Genomic DNA, 18010 nt, shown 5'->3' with positions numbered 1-18010 from the left:
CTTCCCCACTTAAAGAGTTAATACTTTATGAGGCTCCATATATGGTTACTCATCAATTAATATTTTAAAAGGGCAGGGAGTATGGTGTACAGTTAGTGTTTCACCCTCCACACCAGTGACAAACATCCAGTATGTAAACTGCTGCTGTAGTCTTCAAAGGAATAAGGGACAACTTTAAAAAAATCCTGTTGAAAAGGGAAGAAAAAAACGGTTCTCCTTACATTCCTCTGCGTAAAATGGTGAGTACATACTGTGAAGGTAAGACTAAGGGAACGAAACACGCTGAAGTATTTTTATGTGTTTTGATGAAGCATTAGAACAAATTATGTACAGGAATATTTTGTTAAGAGCAGGAAAGTAATACTCTACCCTGTCAATAATTTCTTGAGCAGACTTGTTCTTGTATTTAAATTCATTTTGACTCTCTTTCTTACTTTTTTTTTTCTGATGAAAACACTCTAGTATTGTTTTCGCTTTGATTTATATATCAGATCAGTTCCTAGGCACGTTGAAATATCTGAGGCAAAATAGAAATGTGATCAGTTCATTCCCTTCTATCCACACTTCTGACATTGCCAAAATGAAGAAAATGTCTATTACCATTCAACAACTAAAGATGACTTGACTGAAATCTGGTGTGGTAAATGTATTTACTAAAAAATGCAAATTTTCAGTAAAACAAAACAAGTTGCTTTCAAAACTGGAAAACAGTTCAGTCCTAACATCTCAGTCTCTTATGCTGTATTCTTTTTCATAAAGTATTACTGTCAAATTAAGGTTTTACCACTCCTTTTACCAACACCTGGATGCTCTAATGGCTAAGGGATGCCCTCTGCCCCTCGCTCCCTTCCAATTCCAGTCTAAGTTTATTTCTGGCCAGTTTGTGTGGCATCGTAATTTTGATGATGTTGCTTTAGCTTAAACATCTCTTTTCCATTCTTGGTGCAGGTTTCCATTGTATAAGAATAGACTTTTATATCCCTTCCCAGCCTTTCATTTTCTATACTAACCAAGCCAGGCTGACATAAACTCTCCATTCTTCATCTCATTCTAGTGGCAGATTCATATATCAGTTTTGAACAATCTTTCTTGAAAAAGGGTGACTGAATTTGTGCATGGTATTCTGCACGAGATCTACAGTATCACTAATGCTTCACTAGCTTTTCTAGAAACCTTGCGTCTGATGTTTGTGTCTCCTAGTCACCCCTTGGTCAGCAAGGTGTCACCATTCTATTTCTCTGTAATTTCCAGTGGATCCAGGATACCTTTTTCTGCATTCAACTAGAGTGCTTTGGATCATGTCTCAGGTGCACAAGCTTGCATTTCCACAACTGAACTTCATCACGTTTCCATGACTTCATCCTTCAAGCCCCAGTTTTGGCAATGCCTCCAGCCTCATGTCAGAGGGAAATGGCCTTATGACATGCCTACTCTTTGCATCAAAATCAATAATAAGAATACAGAGCAAGACTGACCCTGAAATTAGGCCAGTGTTCTTTGAAGAACTCCACCAATGACCTTCCTTCAGCCTGGTACTTCTTTCAGCAGTAGCCATCTCCCGTTGAATACATTTCCTTACAATTTCTTCACTAATTCCCTTCTTTTCAATTTATGCTAATAGATTCCCTTTTGGCAGCATACTCATAATTTTCATGAAATCCAAATAGACAGAAGCTACCTTTGACTCAGAACATTTCTTTGTCTAGAAAGTTGTTCATCTTATCCAAGACAACTGGTCTAGGAGGATTTTTTTCTTTTCTTTTTTTTTTTCTTTTTTGTCAAGGAGAGTTGAGGTCAGATCTACAAATCTATATTTGGTGGGGTCACTTTTCCTGTTTCTTGAAACAGACTTCTGTTTTACTTTGTATCATTTCTGGCTTGATAAAGTTTGTGAAGAAAACTTGTTCTTAGACTTCCAAAGTAAAATTTCATGATGGAGGTTGAATGGTTTCTTTTCTCCCTTTCACTTCAGCAGACACATTGAACTGCTTTTTTAATGTCATACTATCAATTTCTGCAACCTCTATCTTATTATTTTGCCCCAGGATCATTGTTCTGGGCAGAAAGTAAGAAGAGTGTTTGCTGAAGTTCTGAGCCAGCCTTTTATCCTATCCTTACTGTACTACATCCTGTTTCGTCTTTTTCTTTCCCCAGCCTGAATCAATCCACTGACATTTCCTTAAACACCTTTTTCAAGGACTCACTCAGCTTTGCTTGACAAGTAACATGCTTAGACCTAAGGAACTCTGCTTGAAAGCTCCAGTTATATTTGCACACCAGGGGTTTTTTTCCCCCCTTCTCTTTCTCTTGTTCCCCTCCCCACCATTCTTCGTGGGCTCTGTTTATTCCAGACTTCCTTTCTGAGGTAACTATTTTCATGCAGTTTGTCAGGAGCACACGTTCACAGAATCATTATTTTTTTTCATTTCATATTCCAGCTAGTATTAAAAGATTTGCTTTGAATAAATTCTATGCCTTTTACACATCCAAGCACATCCAAGTTTCTGATGGTTGTGTTTATCAATGAAGCACATCTCTAACCTGATACCTGAAGGCTAGCAAAGGCCAAGGTTCTTCAACAACCTATGGTCATCTGGGTTCATCAGCACTCAGTACCTGCTGAGAGCCAGCATTTGTTAGCAGATGCAGTGACCTGCTCACCCAGCTGTGCTGCTTTCCAGACCACTCCTGAGACCTTCAGACAGGCACTTAGCTTGGGTCCTTCTGTGTCACACTCCAAAGTGTGATGTGGTCTCAAATATTTCACTAGGGAGACGAGAGTGCTGAAGGCTTGGAATTTTTTCAAGGGAACATAGCACATCAAAGACTTTCCTCTTGCAATCCAAAACATCACTGAGAGGTTATTTTTTCCCTTACACTTTATTTAATTTAAATGGAATTAAATCATAATCACCTGATAGAAAACTGTAATTCCTTGTATGACAAGCATTTCTCCTACTGGCTGCCTGAGCCATTGCTGTATAGTCTTGGTAGGTAGAAGATTTCATATTTGATACATTTGTTTGTCAAGCAGAGGACTAATCTTTCAGATATGAGCAGGAGTTGAAGATTCTTGGCAGTGTTCAGTCCCACACAACTTCCAGCTGCACTGGCAAATGGTCATTTAATATTAAATGAGCACTGCCTTTTCCAGGCAAGTGAATGTATATTCTAGCTGAAGCATAAGCAAACTTTGCATGTTCATCATAGCAAAGAGGGACAGCTGTGAAAATGAGAAATGTATGTGTGAATGATGGAAATAACTTGACCTTCTTTTCCTTTTGATATATGCCTCTGCTTGAGGAAAATCCCTTGATTCGTTAGACCAACAGATATAATATATGCACGTTGTCAGGGAATTCAACTCGGGAACACTGTAAAATATATTTACAGTAGATGTCTAAAAAACAGACTTCTTGTGTCTTTGACACCAGCAGTTAAATACGACAAATGGCTTGCATATCTTATTTTAAAAAATGAGTCTCATATCTGTAGTCTTGTATAAACATGCTAGACACTCATAGAAGATTTCCCATTGACAAGTCAGCATTTCTTAGCTGACCTGCTTTTAACTGATGAGAGTAGTTTGTTTAGCACTGTCAAATGGACGTGATACAGGATAGGGGCTGCAGTGGTGGGACTTAAAAATACCATGGAATCATAGAATGAATAATTGTGACAGAAGTGTTTCCCAGCCACAGGAGGCTGCACGTTCAATATGGAATTGAAGACAGAGTCCTTTAGGTGAGTAACAGTGACAACTTGAATGGTTTCCTTTCCTGTAGACATAATGTGTTCCATTTCTGAGTGCCATTTAAAAGCTTTATTAAAATGCCACACATGCACTGCTTCATTAATAAAGATAATTTTAGCAGTCTAGTGTTCTGAATAGAAAAGCGAAGTGTGGCTAACCTATAGTAACTAATGAATAGGTTTAATTCAGAAAGGAGTAAAATGCTATAAAATAGTATTCACAAAGCTATTAAAATCAGCATTTAGAATTTTTTTATCTCAGTTTATTCATTAGAGTAAGACAAAGAAATGTACACTACAGAGGCACAGCTCAGGTGAGAAAGCCAAGTCAACTTGACAGTTTGTTATAGAAAATACCGTTGAATATGATCTTAGAGACAGACTTACAGCTCCATCACCTCAATATTTAACTTCATTTGCTTTTTACAAAAATTGTTCTTGCGTACTGAAGGGAGGCATTAGCTTTTGTTGGCCAAGAGTCAGATTTCTAGCATGATACACCTCCTCAAACATCACATGTATATGCGTACTCTTCATTATTGATTTGCCAACATTCTCCCTGCCGGTTTAAATGCTGTGGTAGCAATTCTAAAATCCAAAATGTCTTGGGATTGAACTGAGAGGCTAAAAACCTTGATTCAGTCTCACCTGCCTTTGTGTCTACACAGAAAGAAATTATCTTGAACTGGGTATCTCTGTCCTCGCAAGTAAACAAAATATACTAGGCAAAATTCAACATGGCAAACTTGGTAGAGTGCCACTGACTTTGTGCAGTTAAACTGAGGATCCAGTTGTTGAGATATTCAGGTCCATATGCATTTTTTAAAGGCAGCCACTGTGAGGTTATCAATGAGTATCAATCAGCTTAAGGATCCAGCATATACAATTTCTGTTATACCTTTTAGTGTACTTATTTATAAGTGTGCATAGCTTATTTCTCACTTATGTTCACACATCCTTTTTTAATTCAAATTATCTAATTAAGGAATTAAACAAATAAACATAAGGTGACTTGTGAGGAATTGCCAGACATTTCTGGTAAAGAACATTGCAGTGAAATGTATGTTTGCAGAGTGCTTTTTTTTTTGCTATTTTTTTTTCATTTTTAAATGTCAAAACATCTGGCTGTGAGGAAATGTTCAGTTCTCTTGATTGTACAAACTTTTGCCAGGAAGCTTTCTCTCTTTGCAGGTGAAATTTCTATTTAAAAGAGGAGAAAAATGCATCCTAGGTTAGATTGTACAGCCCCACCTGTAATTAGAGACCGACTTTTGGCAGTTAACTTAGTAGTTCAGTCTCCCTGTGTTATAAAAGGAACGCTGACTGAAATTGTTTTATGAAAGGTGATTTAGAGGAAAGCCTGCCTTATGTGTTCTAGATTAGGCTCTCTGAGGGGAAATCTTTTCCCAGTGGCCGTAGTAGATAGCTACAGCAAAGTTAAAACCTTGAATTTTGGTAGGGTAAACCCCACTGTGAATCTGTCGGAGCAAGGTCTTGAACCTTGCCTACAAAAGCTGGCAGCTCATCTGTTCCCCTGGTTGGGTTGGTCTGTCTGACTTCTCCCCTCTCCTGCCCACAGCACTCTCAAAGGCATTTTGAAAGGCTGCATTTGTTTTTTTATGTCAACGTGGAACAAAATCATTCAAACTTTGAACATTTTTGCTAAGTGGAACTGCTGTTTTCCAGCCAGCCCTATAATGGAAAGTTATGCACCTATGACAAAAATTGAGAAAAATGTGAGCCTATCCAGGCTGCAAAATGTGAAGTGCTGCTATTAGATTGTAGCCACGAGATGAATCATGTACCAGTTTCATGAAGTATGGGCACACAGCATTTGGCAGGTTTACAGCTGTTAGATCTATCTCCTGTAGTTAGTTGTAATGACAAATGGACTTCATTCTCCTGGCTGCTAAAGATCCAGGCAAACAATTAACTTTTTTTGCTAGCTCATCTGCTCACTCTCTGCCTTTCAATGTTTCTCTCTTTCTTTTCTTTCTGTTCCTATTCACTCAAATGTTTTAATCCAGGACCAGGTTCTGATACAGTGAGCCAGTGCAAGGTCTGTCTTTACAGGAAAAAACTTTCAGGTTTCCAAGCTTAGCCAAGATTCCTGTTAAGAAAATGGATGGTGGTTTTCCTGTTAGGGAGAGAGGCCTTATATAAACACTGTGTGGATGCTGGTGCTCATGCCATAAGTACATTTGGAAAAAAGCGAACCCTACAGTTTGCACTTTTCCCTTCACCTATACGAAGCTGTGCTGACTTTATTCACAAAGAAATGCCATAAGTTGTGTTTTAGTTTCCATATGTTGTCTAGTATTACGTGGTCTGTTCCTTGAGTGTGGGTGCCTATTTATCTCTTGATGTAACCTCATGTTTTCTTTATATGTATATGCAGGAAACTATACGTAAATTTAAAACGTAGGCAATGAGGTAGTAGAAAACACACCTAATGCAGAGGGAATTAAGGCCTCTCCTTAGTCTCTCCCATCTTTTTAGTCTCCTTTCTGGGTAAGTAGTTGAAGAGCAATGCAACCCAGGAGACCCCTATTCAACTGCTCTGCCAGTGGAGGGCTTCTGAGCTCCTGCTCCTTCCCTGGGCTGTGATCCCTCCTTCCCTGGGCTGTGATCCTGTGCTTCGGCACCACTGGCCATTATAGCACTTCCTGCCTGATACCAAAGAGAAATGCTCTGGACAAATGATTCCTTAAAGATTATTAAAGCTAAAATGAATGCTAACAGCTGTGACAGACCTACTTGAATCCTGCTATGATGCAGATAAATTAAAAGCGTTTCACAAAGGTTCAAAAAATGACAGCCAGGCCTTCAAACAAAAATTTTAACAGCGTGATCTGCCTCTAAAGAGAGCTCAGCTGCAACTAGGTGCTGGCCATAAGAAGCAGCCACTCAGTCTGGTCAGAAAAACCCAGGCCTTTTTTAAAGAAGATGAGAAAGCTAACCTATTTTTTCTGGCACTGTAGGGAACATGCTGCAATAAATACAATATTCCTGGAGTAGCAATAGAGGTAATGTCATCTGGTCTTTACTACCAGCAGCTGAATTCCAGAAAAAAAATAAATCTCCTTTCCATGAATTATCATCCCTCCAGTACAGTCATACTCATGGCCACTACTGCATATAAAAAAAAAACAACAACAACAACAAAAAAAAAACCAAAAAAAACCCCCAACCAAAAACCAAGCCAAACCAACAACAAAAAACAAACACACCCAACAGACAGGAGAAAACTGATATAAATCTCCAAGGTTAGCACTGCGCTTGCTCTTCAGTTCAGCAGTGGCCGGTAGCTCTGATTTCTGCTGTAATATGTCACGCTCCTTACAAGTCAGTGCTGCTCTGCTGATACCAAGAGTTGTACCTGCCCTGACAGTAGACTAGACTAGACAAAGTGAGGCACTTCATGTAAATTCCTTCTCTTATACAAGATTCGTGTCCTTTAAAACTCTCTCTGCCTTAACTTGACTTTCCTTTCCCCTTCCTTCTATTCCCTGCCCTCCTGCCTGCCTGCATCCCTCATGCAGCCCCATGCAATGTGCTCTTCCGGTTGAATTCACTGATACTATTTTTTTCAGACAAGGCTTTACAGTTTTTCTGGTTCAAGATCCCTCACTTTCCTACCAAATAAATAATTCCTATTAAATCTGTTGGTATGTTACATCAAGACCAACAGCTCATTTTTTCTCTCAGCACCAAAAAGATGAAATTTGGATACGCTTAATTTATTGGGTGAGCACAACCTCATGACAGTGTTGAAAGCTTTTTGGTGTGGGCTTTTGGTGGTGTTTGGTTTTTTATTAGTTGTTTGTGTGCAGGCTGTCATTAGCAACAATTCAGAGGATGCTGAGAGACTTAAAAACCCCCTTCTTTTAACATTCAGAACAAAAATTGTAGTTATTCAGGAAGTTATAGTCTTAAATTCTCTACCTTTCTGTTCATCATATTCTGTATGTAACTATCTTTTTACATGAAGCCAGCTATCTCAGTATAAAAACACATTCTTGCAGTTCAGGCAGTCATTTAATCTTGAAACTTTGATAGAGGTAATTTGAGGGGGAAATTTTCACAGCTGGTGAGGATAAAAATAAAATGTTTTTGTTTTGTGGGGCTGATCTTGAAACAATAGCTGGCTGAAGACTTTCTGCAGCTTGGAGATTTAGGAAAAAATATGAAATAAATGGATTAGCCTGAGGGAAAAGGAGTCAAAGATGTATGATAAATATCATACATAACAACTCTTGCCAGTTAACACCTCTAAATATATGTATTTACATTGTCAACTTTTTGAAGCAGTGTTTAGGCCTTCAAACATCTCCATAAAGTGCCAAGTAACTCTATGTCATATATGTGGCAATATTGTTGTAAAGTTCAACAGATTCTTCACACGGAGAGATGGCCTATTCTGTATGTAGGACGCCGAATGCAGTTTTTTCTGGGCAGGACAAACTCATAATAACAAGAAGACAAAAGACAGACTGAGATGGAAACTTTCTGTACTAGTAACAGGTTTCTTGGGAGCTGGGACTACAGGCATAATTTTTCCCAAAATGTTTTGGAAGTACATTTTCAAAATTAGAAAACGACTACAGTATAAGTGTTGAAAGGGATAAACGCATGCCGTAAGTCGCACTTTGAGAAGAGCTTTAATGAAAAATGTGCCAGATCTGGACTGGATCTGGAAATAAACAGGTCTGTGCTGTGGTGGACAGTAAGATAACTGGATGCAGAACAAATAACAAGGAAGATGTTATCGAGGTATGAAAAAAATTTTGATTGACACAGCATTTGTTATGCATCTGGTAGCTGCTGTAAGACTAGAACTGGAAATAGGAGATGAAGGAAACTTGGTGGGTACCCAGATGAAGCCCAGAGGAATTAACCAGCTTTGCTCAGCCTGTACTGTCAGCTTTTCCCCAGACGCAGGGCTTCAGACCCGAGTGGTACTAGGGCAGCAATAAGGCTCTGCACCAGAACCATGTGGGTCCTGTTGGATTTGCGGTGTCAGAGCAGGCAGTGCCAGGGTGGCTGCTCGCCCCGGCCTCCAGGGTGGCTGGCAAGAGGCAGCCTTCACAGGATGGGACAGTGTCAGTCTTAGGGAGGGGTAAAAAGAAGGTAGAGGGCAGCAAATTGCTACCAAATTGCAAAAATATGCACAAGAAGAGGAAGGGAAGCATGAACAAGAAAACTTGGAAGTGAACAAACAAACACTGCTAATATTCTGTAAGGCGCAAGTTCCTACACCGTCTCCCACTGAGAAGGGTTTGAAATGGAAAGATGGAAGCAAGCTGTAATATTTGGATCTGAATCTGTGCTTGTGAACAGGCAGCAAAGAAGGGAGTGCAGAAACCTGTGGGATCAAATAAGCCATAGTATCTGTGTTTGGGGGCTTTATTTGAGCCAATAGGCCATAGAGCAGCCAAATTCCAGCACTGTGTTTCTGGTTATTTCTTTGATGGAAAAATGAGTTCTCAGAGTTAGAGCACAATGGCTAAGTGGGAAGTTTGGGCAGAATTAATTCACACAAAGCATGAATTTGAAGCAGGTGTCTGGGAAAGACAAAAGAAGCAAGCAGCCGAAATGTCCCCCTGGATCGATCTGTATTTGGTTGTGGAGGAGCAGAAATCGACAGAGATGATTTAAAATAGAGGGAATTGAGAAGGGTTAAATAACATCAGCTAAATGACAGGATGCAAAACGTGGCCAGGTGTTTTTTTCACGCTGCATGCAGAAAGCCTTTGTTTTTAATGCATAGTGTAAAACAGTAAAAAAAAAAAAAAACTTTTCAAAACAAAGTACACAACAACCTAGCCAAGCCCCCAAGCCTTTACTCGGGAAACACGCTCACTGAAATCAGCAGGAGTTAGCAGTAAGCAAAGACCTTATGATCTGGCCCAGTTACAATAACTTTGTTGTAGAGCTAAGCACTTACATGTTTTCATTGCAAAGCAATTTTAACTGTAAGTTTGGAACCCCAGAAGTAGGAGTGGAAACACTGACAGAATATTAACTATAATAACTCCCAGTAGATCTCAGTCTTCCTTTTTGTTTTAAGATGGTACAAATGAGATTATACAGTATGTGGGATCTGGTGCTGATGTTAATTTGCCCTCAGTTAGTAACAGCCTCCCTGCCAGATGTATTTCCATATTCGCTGCAAGAGGCATACTACCATTTAAAGTATTATAAACCGGCTCTGGTTAAAAAAAAAAAAAAAAAAAAAAAAAGGAAAACATGGGTAACATAAATTAGTGGAAAATATTGCTATAGGTACACCAACACTTTTCAGCAGAACACTTGTTTTTTTAGAAAGTCCATAGGGATCACATTAAGCTTTAATTTTTCACAAGGTCAATAGTGGAAAATAACGATGCATGCTTCATAGATGGGCAGACAAGAGGTACAATCAAGGGCGGTTAATCTTACATTCGCAGTCACATTCACTGCAGATTATTCATGAGAAGGTAAAGAAGCAAAACTCAGGCCCTGTTATTATTATTGTTAATGAAAGCTCTCAGCAGGTAGATACCAGTGTAGCTTCTTTCACCTCCGCATGGCTGCCTGGGTTTACATTACTCTGAAATCCAGCCTTTTAATCTCCAAATTTCATTGTGCCACCCCCACCACAGCAAAGATTAGTAAATGACAAAATCAGGAGTTGCCGAAGGGAAACCACTGTTCGATTAAGAAGCTAAAACGGAAAAGAGATATCCAAACAGGGCAGCAAAATGCAGGATTCCCAGAAGGGACTGCAGAGATAACAGTCCAAATTCCTTCCATGTCAAGAGGCCTCATCCTAATGGGGACAAAGCATGGAGATGACTGGCTGTTTAGCAACCAGATGCCTGACATGAAACCTAAAGTACAGAACACGATGTAGTAAACACATATCCGTCTTGAAACGGAAAGTACAGGGGGGTTAAAAAAAAAAATAATGGAAGGGCTATTCCTAACCATCTCTTGCTTTCTTTGTAAGCTTTCCTGTTGGTTTCAGGCAGAAAGAGTGGAGACGATTCAATTGCCAGACCATGAGAGAGAGGCAGGAGCCACACAGAGGTCTGCAGCTGGTTATTCCACCAGCCGGCTTTCATAACCTGAATTATAAAAGATCTCCTGCCACCCAAGTTGGAACAGGTATTGAGTAGCAGGGAGAATATAATCTTGGATATAAATACAGGATCTGCACTCTTTCTTTCTACCCCTAAGAGGAGCTGCTCTTCTTTTGCTAGGCAAGGTAGGAGAGGAGATCAAAGGGACAAAACATTTTCCAACCCCGATATAAAACAGGCAACAGGCTTTGGTTGTGGCTGAAGGTTGCATATCTGGATTTGTAACGTGTTTTGATTTACGCACATGTTCACAAAGAAGGAAGAATTGACAATCATTGAGCTCAACACAATGAACCCAGCAGAGCTTACTTTGGGACTGTTAAACTGGTTTTCATGAATTGGATGATAAACTTCTGAAAGCTACAGTAAAGATTCTCTGAAAGGTATTGTGAGTTGTTAGCTTGAAATGCTGCAAATTTGAGAAAGGTTCACTGTTCTTCCTCTCTCCTAGAAGCAGGCTGAACACAAAGCATGGTTAAGTAATATGGCAATCATTTCCCCCAAACAAAACTTGAATCAAACCCATCAGGAATTTAGAAGAAATGCTAACAGACACTACTTAGAACAGACACTACATTTCTCTTAGAAAGAGAAATGTAATATGCATTCTTTTCTTTCTAGATTACTCTTTTTAATATAACTTGATTAAAAAGGAGGAATACACCAAAACAGGGCTGTTCAAAAACACAAAAATGCTGTTAGATATAAAATTTGAGAGTTTTGTCTAAATGTGTTGGGAGGGGGGGGGGATTTTACTTGCTTTGATAAAAAAGCCTTAAAATTGTCTTAAGTTGACATGCATACAAGTATTACCATATTTATTTTACATGTTTCCTCCTTTTTACAAGCTGTTTTAAACCGTTTAAATGACTGTGGGGTTTTTTTGAAGTTAATAAGAAAATATATTTGGCAGGGAAGATAGTACGAGCTCAGGGTAAGTCACAATTGCAGAATGTCTAGCGCAGAATTTACTCTTTTTATGCCTTAATACTAAGTAGACAGTTTTGAACATAATGGAGACATAAAAGGATTTCCCTGAAATTTGATGGCAGTTGTATAGTTAATGAATTGTTCGGGTTTTCTCAAATCTGTCATTCCCTGGAGTGCATTACTTTGCCCTGTCACACCTTATGCTGAATTTTTAAAATATATAAAGGAATCTGGAGCACAAGGGAGACTTTTATATGTTTTCAGGCCTTAAAACTTTCAGCACTTTATTCCACATTTGTCTCGTGTATTTGCTAATCCTGGTTCCTTGCAATATTGAAAGAAGGCATACCCAAAACTAGATGCAACAAACTTTTTTAAACCAAAGCAGAGAGAGTGTCGTACAGAATTAACAGGTCTGCTAAGCAAACACACTGTTTGGCTACACGTGCAGGCTGTATCTCTTGATAATTTAGAGGTCTGCCGATTAGAGATGCAAACGGACAGCTGCCAAGGATGTAGTACATCAGGAGAGGGCTGAGAACGTGTGATTCATAACAACATTTGTGGGAGCAGTGACAACTGAGCATCGCATCAGATTTCGTGCTTTCAAACCCTGAGGCTCTTTCAGGGAATTTTGCTGTTGTGCTCTGGCACGCCAATCAGAACATTTCATGGTTAGGACTCTGTGTGTGAAAGCAAATCACAGAAAGAGCCCTGCCTGAAAATATTTATATCCAAGTAGGCTTGGGGATCAATGAGTGGGCTTAAGAAGCAGTATAGGGCAGGGAGGAGACTCTGAGGATAATGATCAGAGCAGCAAGAGCCAACCAGACTAGTTGGAGGTACCCAATAAATCACTACCAATGTTATTGTTAGTTATTATGGAAGATGTCTCCTCTTTGACTAGTCCAATACAATATTTAAACAGTTTGATTTATTTGGTTTTTTACAACAATAACAAACATATTTGTTCTAATGCCAGCTATGCAATCTGTTTGGGAAAATACACAAATATAATATGTAGCAGATTCTCCAATAAGGAACACTCCCCTTTTGTCTGTAGTGGATTAAAAGGGTACAGCTTCCAAGAAAGCTGGCTAGGGCAAACACAAATACATGATAGGGCCAGATTCGCAGACCGTATAAATCAGCTACAATTGAAGTCAGTTTTGCTAATTCAATTTGTACTAGTAGAGTATTTGTACTATTTATTATTTAGAAAGAAGGTGGTAGAAAAAGAATAAGCTTTGCTCACAAATTTTATCACGGATGCTTTGCCAATAAACAATACCAACCCCTTAAGTGGCTGACATATCCTTTTATCTTGTTAATGCTATAAGACATGGTACTGCTCTCATCAGCAGGCAAACACACATATTATTCATGAAATTGCATACTGGCTTTGGGCATGTCATAATCTCATTTTTGCTCATTAAAATGCCACGGCAGTGCATTTTCAAATCAAATCCAGAAAAAAAAAAATCCCTTTGCCTGTGCTCAAAAATAATTTACTTTTGTATGCCTCAGTTTCAAGAAGAAAATTATGAGCTTTCTGCTTACAAAAAGTAAGTACTTTTGAGCTGGTTCCTTGTTCACCCCCAAGCAGCACAGCTAGCTGAAGCCCAGCAATGCCAGCAGGCCAGCTTGTACCCTGGTAACATCCAGTCCTTTGACAAATCTAGTTAACATCTGAAGTATGTTCTGAGGGTTACTAATACGAATTGAATGTTCCCTGACCCAGAAAATGGGCTGTACTCAGTAGAATAGATGCCATTCATCAAGACTTTTGTTCTTTTTTTATTTGAAAGGCTTTTGGTCTGAGTCCCTTTTGCTAATATCCCGCATACCTGACATGGTCTCCAGTGAATCTACACATCATCTGGACCCTATGTGTTTAAGTCTTTCTTTTATAACAACGTGAGAGTCAAATAATTTGGAAACTTGCTCTAAGAAGTTGAAAGGAAGAAGAAAAGGATCCTTACAGAAGGTGGATGTTTATCTCACAGCAGACTGCAATCTGCTGACAGAGCATTTTTAGTCTGCATAGCTAAACAAAAATAGCTACATTTTATAAGAATTGTAGGAATCAAACTGGCTTGATGGCTCATCCCAGCTCTGTTAATACCCTGTATTACTTGTAATCCATCTAATGATATTGTTAACACTAGTGTAAAGAAAGGGATAGGGAAGAGCAAGCAAAATCTTTTTTTTATTGCTGGCACAGTAGCAATACAGCAGACAGCTGATGTCTGAAAATGAGTGTCTGGTTATATGCCCTGTCAGTAAAGTATAGTTGATAAGCCTGGTTTGTCTGTCCATTTCTCCTGCAAGAGAGTTAAGTGTGGAAACATATAAAAATAATGTCCCTGTCAGCCCCACGCTCCACAGAGCCTCTGGTGCTGGCAAGGATGGTTAGCAGTGGCTGAGAAGGGAACCAGACCAAGTATATCAGGAAATAAGCTGATGTGGGCAGACCCCATAAGGGTTACTCTGAATGCCAAAGCTGATGGCCCAAGCAAACTGATACGCTATGCTATGCAGTTTGTCCTCCTTGTAGCCACCATTCACTCTGAGATGACTAAGGACGGAGCTTCAGAAAGGGGAATGAAGCGTTTGTGTGTCAGATGTGGGGGAAGTGAGACTTTCCCTGAGCTTTGAATGTTGAGAAGGTGTGATGAAGAAGTGCTAGAGAAATGACAGTGACATAGGGGACACTTATCTCAGCATTTCAGTTTGATTTGGGAGTGGTTTCAAAGAAAACCTCCCAGTTGTTGCTATTCACGCCACTTTGGTCCTTGTTGTGGTGCATAGAGAACAGGCTGCATCACTTGAGGGTTTGCTTGTGCTCCAGGTGTGCACTTAACGTACACCAGGACTGATGGTCTGGGCTGACTCGGAGTACTCTGTGCCCTGAAGTGCGTATGGTGTGTATGCTGCGTCCTCAACAGCCCCAGTTTCATTCTCTAGATCCGCTCCTGCTGAGCCATGCTGGCTGCTAATGTAGACAAGCTGTAGAGGCAAGGGAAGAAGAGTTTCTGGATATCAGGGAGCAGTTAGGAGCCTGAATAAATTACTCTGCAGGGTGGACAATTACCTTTTGTAATTGCAAAAGCTAGGGATTGTAAAACAGCTCAGATCACCGATATCTTCCTAACTTCCATGGCAAGCTCTTAAACCAAAATTGTAGGAGAGTTGTGTGCTTCCAACACAAGCCAAATAAAGTCTTAGTGAGGACAGGTGCAATTCCCATCTGCATCACAAGCAGTGGCACCTGGTTAACACAAGGAATGAATTTTAATAACTGTCCTTCTGCTCTCCTGTTTTCTGGTTATAGCAGCTGAAGAGTTGTAGTATATGGGAATTAGGAAGAGAGGAGATGCTGATAAGCTGTGGTTCCTCAGAGTTTCCTGATCCATTGAAGCTTGAACATTCAGTACCTCAGAGGAAGATGGAGATTGTGCTGGAAGATGCTGGGAAGAAAAACAGATTAGTCAAGCTCCAAGGTTGAGCTAATGCATTTATCTCTACCTTGCCCGTGGGGTTAGTATGTGCAGTCACTGAGAATCTATGTGACTGATAAAATGCTTTTAACTAGAGACAAACTTTTGATATCAAGGATTGATGTTTCTGAAGTGTCAATGTTGTGAAGTCTTGTGATGCTCCTAATGCTTCTAGGCTTGTGATGATCACGAGTCTAGAAAAACTTGTGCTTGTGGGATTTTATTTTTATTGAAATGAAAGCTAATTTGTAGCTTTCCTTACACAAGAGAAAATGTGAAAGGCTTAGGAGATTCATCTCAAATATGATTCTTAAAGCCTTTTTGTGCTTGGTTTAGTGTTTTTTTTCAATTCAAATACATGATTTTTTCACTGAAAAGTTGAAGTACTGAGTATGGAACAACCCTAATCACAGGTTTTGCAAAGTTTGGTGGTGTTTCTTCCTAAGATTTAACTTTGAACTCATTCACTCTGCAGAAAGAAATTATAAATAATAAAATTTAGATACTTTTGTCTCTGTTGAAAGAGAAGGTTTCTGTCTCAGATGAATGCTATAGCAGCTATTAGGAGCTGGTGGCATCACAGGTGCATTAAATGTTTGGGACAGATCGAAATCAAGCATCTATCACATGCCTGTATTTAATTACATTTGAAATTCTCCTATAAACAAACAGGGTTAGGCTATAGCAAACTTCAAAATGAGGAGATGGTGATATTTAAGGGAAGTGGTGCTCACTTGGCTGCAGCATAATAACCACTTAAGTTTTTATGGTTTTACAGTTTACACTATCTGTACAACAAGCTGCCCTTGCCTTGCTTGGGCCAACTTTTCCTGAGTAAACAATCACATACCAGTACCGTATTTCACATTCTCTTGTGGGCCTATTATGAAAAAGGAAAGCTGGATCATATTTAAAAACCTGATGCCAATCTTCCATTGCCCTACATACTCTCACTTATGCAAGGTGGGTGTAAAACACTTTAATCTGAGAGGTACTTTTCAGCAGTACCGACAAAAATGTACAATCAGCTGTGCAAAATGCTAAACATTGCTGATGTTCTGCATTTTTGCTTAGTCACTTCTGTACACATATAACCTGTTTTGTATATAATAGCTGCAGAATTTCATGGGCATTTTAGGTATGCAACGCAAGCCGAACATGTAGGTGTCTTCAGCCTGAATGCAAATAAGTGTGAAATCTGCATTTGGGTAATGACTACGTCACCCGCCTTGTCTGGAAACTATTTAACAATATTAACACAGAACAGTTCTCAGGGAATCTCAGGGAGGACTATTAGCTTATGCAGAGATGCCTGACAAATCTGTGAATGTAACTTGGTCAACTCATTCCTGAATGTGTGTCCTGCTCTGAACATGGTGGTTGGAGATGCACAGAGTTTGCTTGGTTGCATGCTCATCTGTGTATCCGTGTGGTTGTGCATGTGTAGGCTGGACTACCTGGACTACCCTTCTCTGAAAAAACAGTTGACTTTTCTGCCTGGAGGAGGAAAGGCTGCTGGTACATCCCTTGACTGGGGAGGTACCCCTGTGCAAATGACTGCACAGGAGAAGGGGATAAGGATAGTAAATGCAGAGCTCCTTAAAATATACTGCATACTTTGTGGATATTAGCAGAGCAGTTGTTTCCTGATAAAACAAGTACTATATTGCACAGCTTAGTTGTCTTTCTGTGGCAGAAGCAGCATTTTGAAATTTAATTAACTTCCTGCGGTGCTGTAGAAATGGATGGCAAATCAATAACGAATGCCATTTCAGTCACCTTGTGGTGGTGTAATTCTCTGTGTTTTGCTACACTAATTAGGTCTGACTTCAGTGAGAAACATTTCAGGAGCAAAGGGGTGAATTATTGCTGAGTTCCTGGATGTCACTGGGGAGATGAAGTAATCTCAGTACTGAGTAACCTCAGTGGTTTCAGGAGCCAGTGACTTAACATCCAAGCAGGAGAAGGAATATTTCGCATTTTGCTGGTGCAGTTGTACAGGGGGTTTTGGGCTCAGATAATTCATGACTTAGACTTCAGCTGAAAGAGACTTAGAAACCAGAAACTGCCTTTGCCTGGTAGCTGGCATTCAATGACTTAAATTGTTTTTATTTACACATCCCCCCAGGGACCGGGAGTTTCTTGCAAACAGGTGAGTGTTGGCTTCATTTGGATCCAGGGCTCCTCCTGTGAACCCAGAGAGAGCCGTGGGTGAGAGCGGGCTGTGTGGGATGGGCCCCTGGCTCAGATCCCTCCCTGTTCCCAAAGTCACTGTGGAGAAACAGCTCAGGAAGTAGAATGAAGTTTTCATTCCACTCAGCAAACCCAAACACTGTTAACCAGAGGCAATGGCAGCTCTTTGCCTTTTTATTGGACTTGGGGAGTTTATTGTGAAATGTGAGGAGGAGAGCTGGATTGCCTTCCTTCCCCAAGAAAAAGCTGCTTGTGTCTGAAGGTGGGAGAAAGGTGTCCCCCCAGCCAGGATGACTTGAGGCTCCTCTCTGACAGCATGCTTTCAGCTGTATTATTATAAAGCAAACAGATGGATCGGGAATAGAATCCAGGGAGACCAAGCGTTTTGAGGCCACTAAGTCAGTGTGACAGACCAGTGCCATGCTTTTTTGGGAAAGCATGTGAACTCTTTCCCTTTATATTAGTGTGAATTATGATTCCCAATCATCACTGCTTCTAACATAAACAGTT

At 39.9% G+C, this 18010-nt stretch overlaps 1 protein-coding gene across 3 annotated transcripts in view; it reads left to right on the top strand.

The window, feature by feature from the left end:
- Nucleotides 1-18010, top strand: part of STAC (SH3 and cysteine rich domain) — a 74807-nt gene that overhangs the window by 5638 nt on the left and 51159 nt on the right. Inside the window, exon 1 of one of the 3 annotated variants that reach the window (XM_027810006.2) lies at nucleotides 140-239. The exons of the other annotated variants lie outside the window; for them this stretch is intronic. Within the exon in view, the coding sequence (XP_027665807.2) occupies nucleotides 237-239 (3 nt within the window). The 5' untranslated portion in view covers nucleotides 140-236. Of the gene's footprint in view, nucleotides 1-139; nucleotides 240-18010 lie in introns of those variants that run through there. 3 annotated transcript variants of the gene reach the window in all.

Source organism: Falco cherrug, chromosome 4, assembly GCF_023634085.1.
Source record: "Falco cherrug isolate bFalChe1 chromosome 4, bFalChe1.pri, whole genome shotgun sequence".
Classification (NCBI taxonomy): Eukaryota; Metazoa; Chordata; class Aves; order Falconiformes; family Falconidae; genus Falco; species Falco cherrug.
This window is presented reverse-complemented; position numbering and strand designations above follow the sequence as displayed.